This window comes from Tigriopus californicus, chromosome 6, assembly GCF_007210705.1.
Source record: "Tigriopus californicus strain San Diego chromosome 6, Tcal_SD_v2.1, whole genome shotgun sequence".
Taxonomy (NCBI): Eukaryota; Metazoa; Arthropoda; class Copepoda; order Harpacticoida; family Harpacticidae; genus Tigriopus; species Tigriopus californicus.
Genome location: NC_081445.1, coordinates 8,181,509 through 8,190,359, shown reverse-complemented (window position 1 = coordinate 8,190,359; position 8,851 = coordinate 8,181,509). Strand labels below are relative to the sequence as shown.

General features: G+C 37.0%; 1 protein-coding gene across 1 annotated transcript; it reads right to left on the bottom strand.

Moving 5' to 3' along the window:
• Positions 1-2,070: 2,070 nt before the first annotated feature.
• Positions 2,071-5,556, bottom strand: LOC131882049 (sialate:O-sulfotransferase 2-like). The gene is made up of 5 exons (XM_059229082.1): positions 4,556-5,556; positions 4,328-4,489; positions 2,775-3,588; positions 2,494-2,701; positions 2,071-2,440 (listed from the first exon to the last, which is right to left on the bottom strand). Exons 1-5 carry the CDS (start codon positions 4,739-4,741, stop codon positions 2,107-2,109), a joined length of 1,704 nt encoding a protein of 567 aa, XP_059085065.1. The 5' UTR covers positions 4,742-5,556; the 3' UTR covers positions 2,071-2,106.
• Positions 5,557-8,851: the final 3,295 nt, after the last annotated feature.

Below are 8,851 nucleotides of genomic sequence, written 5' to 3'. Positions count from 1 at the left end.
GTTGCTTCTTTGGATTCATATTTGTTATTACTGAGTAGATAGGTCCCAGNATCATTTCATTTATTATGTGTTAGTGGAAGGGCCAAGATCTCGGGTGCCAGTTTTAGAGCAACTGGTGCAATCCCAAAAATGTCTGGGCACTTCGAATTCTTCATCGTATGTATTGCCTTGATGATATCCCTCTCTTCTATAGCCTTGAATACAAAGTCATTTTTTGGCAGTCGGAGCCGTGTAGCTCTAGTTCGAGCTCCCATGAGGGGATCTGTTGTGGAGGCACCAATACCCTTTTGGATCCTTTCAACCTTTGAAAGAAAAAATCTATTGAAATGTTCTGCGGTTTTGTTGATGTCAAGAACCCGTCCATTGGATTTGATTGTATTCGACGTTACTTTGCCACTCCCCGTGATTTCCTTGACAACTTTCCAGACCTAAACTTCAGAGGTGCATGCTTGTTTAAGACCTTTAACAATAGCTCGTTGAACTTTTCCTCCTTCATCTGAATTTCTCCATGCGCTAGATCTTCCCATGGTTGCTTTGCCATCATAGTGTTGGCCTCTACGACAAACCAGGGATGAACACGTGCAAATGCAAGGCTTGTGCGAACCCTATTCTTTTATAGAGGCGTCGAAAAAAACAATAAAAAAGAGGAGGCTTTGGGCGGAAAAGAGGGGGTTTGAGACATAAATTGAGACATTTTGCCGGTCATAATACACGAGGTAAAAACTATGGCCGAGTTCATTCTATGTTTTCAAATTTCTTAACACAAGACCCATTACTATTATCTCTACTGTAATAACCAAGATTTTCTATCATTTACCTCTACCCACCTGTTTATGTACTATCTCCAATTCCCCTTTTCACTTTTTTCATGTGCACTGAACAAATACTAGTCATATTCTTTGTGCTTTCTAGTCAACTATTTCATCATTCTTGACCCCTTCATTCTTTTATCCTTGAATCAACTTCGTATATGATATTTATAAAACAGTTTTATACATTTTACAATCTGACATGAGCAAGTGCCGCAAACAAAAAAGTATTTACATACACTAACATGTTTCTAAACTTAAAAATATCATTTCCTGGTTGAAATTTACTCCAGGCGAATTTGGCATTGTCGGCAAGACTAATTGACCAATCAGCAAGTACAAGTCTCTAAAAACTAGAGGCACAAAATCCAGGAGATTTGAGGTTGCGTTTTTAGGGTTATCTTGCGCTAATAAGCAGTCCGTTTACCATAAAAAGTGTATAGAGCTTTTAAGCTTGATAGTAGTACTGGGGCGAGTCCGGCAAAATTCGGACTCATGCAAGTCCGTTGATTTTTGGACTTTTGGACAGACTCAGAACCGGCAGAGGACGCAAGTCTTTTACAATAATAAGTTTTAGGAAAAAAGACTGTCTTGTGAAATTCTAAGAAAAAAATGAATATTTTTTGTTGACAAGTCAGGATTCGAGTGCTTTCTAAAAGGCTCGAGTTTGGCCAATTACTACAAGATTGAGTAAAAGACTCCAGTGCACTCGAACTCGAGTCCGGACTTGCCCCAGAATTACTTGAAACAATGTGATTCTAAATTCTGAGCATTTCTACTAAACTTTGCTCTTTTTTCACCTTCCATCTTAAGACACTGTCTTCAAACAAACCTCTAGAATTGATGACGATTAACGCGCTACCAAATATTTCTTGTCTAGGCTTGAGGGCTTGAGGATTATGGCTTCCTAAATGCCAGTTTTGACACTTATTTCCACCTGGCAGCGCTGAAAGATGAAGCATGACTCAAAATTGGCTTCCCCGAACAAGGTCTGGCACCGCTGTGAGCTGGGTAGTTGCAACTAGTCCAAATCTAATCAATAAACAATGGTGGATTTAACAGTGAGCGAGAAAAAGTAGCTGGTGAAGTGTCTACAGGTTTTGAAAACAACAATTATTCACATAATTAGCTTCCTGAAACATTCATACATATTCTTATACACTTTACAATCTGACAAGACCAAGAGTGGCAATAAACGTTATTGTTATTATCATTTCAGTGTACCCATAATGGCATTAAAGCACTAATAGAAACATGAAACTGAAATCAGTCCGAGTTTATTTTCAAGATTGATCAATCATGGCTTGCGATAGATTTTGTATTGGTCAGTGGGTAGGTCTTCAAATCCATATTCTTTCAACAATAACCTAGCCTGATCAATGGTATCATCAAACAGGTTAATGATCTCCAAAGGAAAGTTTTTTCGTTTTACTTTTGGCCTCTTCTTCCGCTGCCACAACGAGTTCTCTAAAGTTGAGACACATGCTAACCGAGTGAGATCCGGCTCAAGTCCCAAGTATTTATTCACTCTCAAGAGCTCTTTGGACACATCTCTTTTGAATTCTTCGAAATGAAGGATCATAACACGCGAAGAAATAGGGATCCAATCGAGGAGAATTTCCAGCCACAATCTAAAGAAAATGACCATAATAGGGAAACGCGTATTTCAAAACATGATACTTACTTGATCTCGATTTTAACAAAGTTCAAAAACTGTTCCGAATGTAATGTCTTCAAATATTCTCGAGCTAATTCCAGTTCTCCCGCCAAAACGTGGTTCCAATGGGCCAAAATCGAATCGTAAGGATTCCGAACCAATATGATAGCTCGACCACCGAAATTGTAAATGTGGTCCAATCGCCAGACCATTGTTTCACTTTTTCTATTCACATCTACAAAAGATGAAAATCATGAGTATGCTTAATGAATAATCAAATTTGCTTCGCCAGAAGAGTATTTGATCACCTGGAGTTATCTTTTGATACATTTCGGCTCTTTGATGATGGGATTTGATTATTGAGGCTGATCTCCTCTCGTACAAAGGCTCATGTTCAAGCCAAAGATAGCAATCCTTGATCCCAGTGAACAATGAGATACTTTGAAAGATCCATTTAGAGCCAGATCCAGGATAACTCAGTCCAAGATGTTCCATGACAGAGTTTTTAGGGAGTTGAAAGAGATCCAACTTTCCTTTGCATTGAATTGATTGAAGAGACACCTCCTCCATATTTGTGATAAGTCTTTGGGATTTGGAGGCATTTTTTTCCAGGGTTAGACCATTCAGAAAAATGGATTCCGGCTTTTTGAGGTATTTCAAATGGAGCCACAGGAGTTGTGCAGAAAGTCGGTCTTCCTTGGCTTGAAAGTTGGTGGCGTTACCAAAATTTAAGGCTTTGGAGTCCGTTTCACATTGAATGGGAGATATTTCCATCATTCCGATCTCATTCCGAGTATTCCAGAAGTTTGTGCATTTATGACCATCTCTCAGAAGAAAGTCTTGCATTGAGCCGCAGATCACAGATGAAGCCAAAAAGAAACAACCTTGACCATTGGCAGAACCATAAAATCTATGACCAGTTCGGTAATCGTGAAACCATAGATTACCAACTCTTTGACCCTTGTCGAAGACACCGATAGAGAAATGCCGGTTCTTCTTATCAGTCATGAGAAAGCCTCCGAAGGGTACAGACGAATTAAAAGACGTCTTCAAGGAGCGTCCATCCTGGTATATGATTCGACCTTTTCCATTGACTAACCCATGGCTAAAATTGCCTGTAACCTGAAAATATAGTAGCGAGCAATTATTTGTCATTAGGAGAGCAAAAATTTTTACTGTTTCCTATCAAAGGACAAAAATTGATGTTCTTTCTAGCTTAAGAAGGTTAAAACTCAAACGAGCTGGTGTAGCACCTTTTGACCTTGGAAATTTGAATTTTGGCATCCTGATCTCAACTTCTGTAGCGCTAACAAGGCAAAATCTTCTCCCCAGTTGTCGTGGGTTCAAACCCCTGTGTCGAATGTCTGTTCCTGAAAGGTAGCCAAGGGGCCAAAGAGGTAGTACTTATATTGCAACCTCCCCAGGTGTCGTGGGTTCAAACCCCGATACTGGCAGCAATTTTGTGCATTACATTGGCACTTCATTCATTCCATTCTTGGAATTTGTAGAAATATAGAAATTTGCCAAGCTGATAAAAAAATGAAAGTCACTCCTTTTTATGGTTTGCACTACTTCACGACTAAGGTTGTAAATATTGGGGGCATATAATTCCCAATAGCGGTTATCAAGTCCTCGAAAAACGTTGGAAGAGTTGTGGTTCATTTTGTTTCGACTACTGAACCCATATCCTCCTTCTAAATGTCAAAATGTGCAGAGAAAAAATGTCGAGCCTCTTCTGAAAGACTTCACATGTTTTGCCTCTTTTGGAACAAATGTTACATTTTTCAGTTCTAATACTTTTATATTTTCGAAGTCTTTATTAATGATCATTCTTTTTTTTCTCTATGATCGAAGTACTTACCGATTGGATGTCGCAATGACACATCGATTTGAAACAAACAATCTCTTGCTCATTTTTTGCTAATTTTGTCAACGTTCCCGAACCAACGGGTTTTCCGTTTTCTTCCACAATGCCATCGAAACTGAACTGTTCCGTGTCCAAAATATTGAGAAGCGTCCATTCCTGTGGTGAGATGTAATTGATCGGGATTCATATTGGGCCATAAACTTGATTTTGCAGCCTTTTTACATGGTATGAAGTAGATCCGATAAAGTTAGGGCACAAGTTACTTTGTTGCGGTGGCTTCAGACGCTCAAGATCGCGTAAAGCACTTGATAACCAGATCTTGAGCTCCTGTTTGATTCCATTGACATCCACTATTTCACTTTTGACAAACGAGCACGATATAATCAAAAGTGCCCAAAGCATAGACATTTTGCACTAGTCGAATCGCATACCGATTTTGTTTCGATACAAAACCAATATTTGAAAATTGCATCAAAGGCAGGTAAAGTGTTACTCAGAAAAAGACTTTCTTCTCATTCTATGTTGCTGGTCATCCAGAGTATGCAGTCTTCGCCGAAATCTTGCCTGGACAACCAAGTCATTTCGGCTGAAAATGTTCAAGCAATCATATCAACAGTCCTGCAACGAATAAGTGGTAACAGGTGACAATGGGGAGCGTGCGTGTTGTTTGATCTTCTTCCTCTTCTGTGCTTGCAAGACAGTCCGTAAAAGCTAAAATGCTTGGTGGTGGTACGATATGTTTTGTTACAACTTGCAAGTTCAACATTTTTCTCCATTTTATAGCACCTTTATACATTGATGTGTTTTGCCATGTTCCTAAGCTTTCAAATGAACACTGATACACGAGTTTTAGCAAACATTTATTATTCAATGCAAGTTTCTTGATATCATTTATACACTACAATCGTTTATTTTTTCATTTTTTTTGTCTTTATTCCCCCGAGTTTTTGAATGATAATTTTGAGTACAATCTCTTAGTAATATGAATGAATAAGCATGTCAGATTATTTGGTACTGGATATTGCAATTTCAGCCAAAGAAATCATAAAAACATACCCAGAACTTGTGTTTGAGTCAAACCAAAATACAAGTGAGATCTATTAAATTTATATTACATTTCTCTCATAAAGCAGAAGAAATACCGACTTCTTAAATGTTAACTATCATTTGAAGTGGTCTTAGATAATTGAAGAATGGAGTAAGATTACAAATGAATATTTTACAATTAGAATAGTTTAACTAAGTCATTAAAAATAAAAACACCTGAAAAAATGCCAATTACATGTAAGCTAATAATTTTTCGTCTTTGGCAAGCATTTTTGTTGCTCAATTTTTAAGGCCATCTTTCTTTATAAAACTTTGCAGTACTCTTTAACTGAGAAAGATTATTACAAATTGTGTTTTGCTTGAGTGAGAAATTGAAATTTTTGAGAAATCGAGAGTCTCATTGGCATTGTTTCAATAAAAATCGGCTTTCCGGGAAAGTTCCTTGAAAGTTCATTTTATGAGTAATTGGTGACAAAATAATTGGCAGCGAAAATTTGTTACATTTCTTGAAAAAGTTTACTGGTCATTATATTTCAAAGATTGTCGTTATGGCGATTTCTTTACTTTCCATCACCCTGGGTTGTCGAATCGAAACGTCTGTGAAAACTGCCATTGAAATGTGTGCGAATGCTTTCAAGGTTCACAAATTAAACCACAAAATAATCATAAGAAAGTGCGTCTTTGTATGGAGAATCTTTGAAAAACGAGAGCAGGTGGTTTTACAATTATATTGATGTATCAGATATCTTCAAATATTTTACAAAAAACAACTCATCTGCTTGGAAGGTAAACATGGAAGAAATGTCCCACTCTACCCTTCTTGAACAAAGTACTTCCTGATGAAGAACAAGAAAGAACAATATCTGACCAATACATTGTAAAAATATATTTTTTAAGTGTACAAGAATTACGAATGAGAAAAAATGCATGAAAATAAAGGCATAATTTAGTAGGTCGAGTGGAAGGCAGCCGAGAAAACTCACTGTAAAGTTATAACATTTTTAATCCCGGAATAAAAAGATTTACTCCTTTTTGAAAGTTTGTTTTTTGCTTGTAAACAAATAACGTAACTTTTGGCAAAAAAAACTTTCGCTTTCAAACAACCCTGACCTGTAGTGAAGGGTCGGCTCTATTTACTCAGCTGCTTTTCAGATTTTGTCACAAGAGTCAGACTTCTGTACTCATAGTAATACTCGATTGTGCTTCATATTTAGTATTTTCTTCAAAACTATCATTTTCAAAACACATTGAGCGTTCTTTTGCTTTTGTCCATCACTCATTTGAAGGCCATGGTTCATGCATGAAGTAGGTCCAACAAAAGTGCTTAATTACACAAGTGGCATTATCATCTCTGCCTTTTCAGTCTCATTTAGCCACCAAATGCCAATTTGGCCCCTCTCCCACCCCCCTCCATTTGGGTTGAGAACTTGAAACAATAAACACGAAACAGAACCTCCATATCCAGCATTTTTCAGTTAATTTTGGCTTTATCGCACTAAGTTCATGAAGAAATATTACAATGATAATGTTGCATTATGTCCTTATTTCCTGAAAACTTTTGCTTCCTTTAACAAGTACATAAATAATATATGAATAAAATATATGCATGCATTGGTTGTTTGACGTGACTCAATACTAGTCATCTGGAGTCGTAAACATTAATTGTTTTGTTTTGGGTCCATAAGTTATGATGGATCAATCTGGTAGCCTGACATCAGATGGGCTATTTTTTAATCCTGCACTTTGGGCGTGGCTTTTTTAAATTGAGCAATGTAAGCATTTCATTAAAATGAATGAGTGGACTTTCCATCCCAATCTCCCATTTGCCATTTTAACATTTTCAAAGTTTTGTAAAAAACTGATACATATATTTCTCTTGCAGGCAAGTTTTTGCAGGTGATTGAAAGGTCAGAGGTGTGTACCAATAGCCAATCTATTTCCAATAGACAATGTTGTGTCTATATTCACTCTGACGCTCTATAACATTCTAACTCACGTTTCACTCAAAAAATATCAATTACTCACCCATGAGCCAAATATCTACTTTTTAAGTTTCTGTCGTTAAATCTACTGGCCGGCTCCTCTGTGGCTCGAACTGTCGCAGCGGCAAAGCCAAACTCACTTCGATAATCAACTCCGTCGATTTAAGACGTTTGTCGTACTTGACGCTCATAGCTTTTTTCAGGCAAGTAATAAATACTTTTTTGGATGAAAAGCGTGCCAAAGACTTAATTTTTTGATTCAAAACGATTATATTCATGGTTAAGGCCACGGTAGGGCTAAAAAATTAAAAAAAAATACATGAACGTCCCAAGCTAGTCCAAGCTACCTAAGAGTGCCCAAACGGCCCTGTGAAACCATTTCATCTCCCCGCGGTAAGTAAAAAATGGAATCACTTAACCTTTAGATATTATTCCTCATTGATATCTTGCAAATTAAATTACTTATAAAAATACATTTCCAAGTTATTTAATTCAAGGCTGTGTTAAAATATGCTAAACTATTTCATGATAACATTTTAAACAATATCATCTGCTTACATTTCAAGGCTTTTCATGTCATCATTTTATCACTCTTTTTCATTCTAATCCCTCTTAAAACAATTTGAAAAGGAATGACAGTATTCATTTTCGACTTTTTGAAGACTTGTCTTACTTTGTATATTGATTGCTATGCGAATTTTTCCATGATTTCATATTCAAAAAACTTCCATTTTGGATTTTGCTTTGCCCTCATATTCCAAAAGAAGATATGGGTCAAAACCAACTCAGGATTGACATTTTCTGTCGGAAATACCTACAATTAATGAAGAAGCTTATTTGAACCCAATTGAATATTTTTTGAATTGGTTGAACTTGAAAAAAATGTAAACTAAATTGATAGTTTTCTCTCCCCAAAACTATTGGGTATTGAGGCCGTCACCACACTTTATGGCGAGGGTACTACCTCCTTTTTAATGAAGCAATTCAAAGCCAAAAGACAAGTAATAAGATTGAGCAAAACATTTCATCAGGTGTTAAAAGGCCAATTGGGATTATGTGGAGATCATGTTTTATGTGGTTATGTGACAACAAACATAGAGAAGGAAAAGCAGAAAATTCAATTTGTTTGGACATTTTCGTTCTACATCTAAGCCTTGAAGGTTGGGTGAATTAACAATAGGACATGCTCACGGGGGTCTTTGTTTACCCTTTTGCACTTGAGCGCCTCCTTTTGACTTACGTAGGGATGTGTCGAAGTTTTGGCTATGGCATAAGTCAATAACAATAGCGTCAAAATAAGCAGAGCTGCTACACACAAAAGACAAAGGATAGAGCTGGAAGCGATAAAAAGGTAAAACTTTAAGCATGCTTTGAGACAGAAGTTCAATTGTTGGTTGAAAAAGCGATGGCATTTTTACGGTTGACACATCCCTACATATTCGAAAGGTCGAAGGTAGGTCGAAATTTCCTTGGGCGCAAAGGGGTACAA

Excerpts from the sequence above, each read along its gene's own strand:
- LOC131882049 (XM_059229082.1), bottom strand. The coding sequence starts at position 4,741 with ATGTCTATGCTTTGGGCACTTTTGATTATATCGTGCTCGTTTGTCAAA. Across the intron at positions 4,490-4,555 it reads TCGGATCTACTTCATACCAT|GAATGGACGCTTCTCAATAT; the intron begins GTAAAAAGGCTG and ends ATCTCACCACAG. Across the intron at positions 2,441-2,493 it reads TTTGTTAAAATCGAGATCAA|ATTGTGGCTGGAAATTCTCC; the intron begins GTAAGTATCATG and ends CATTTTCTTTAG.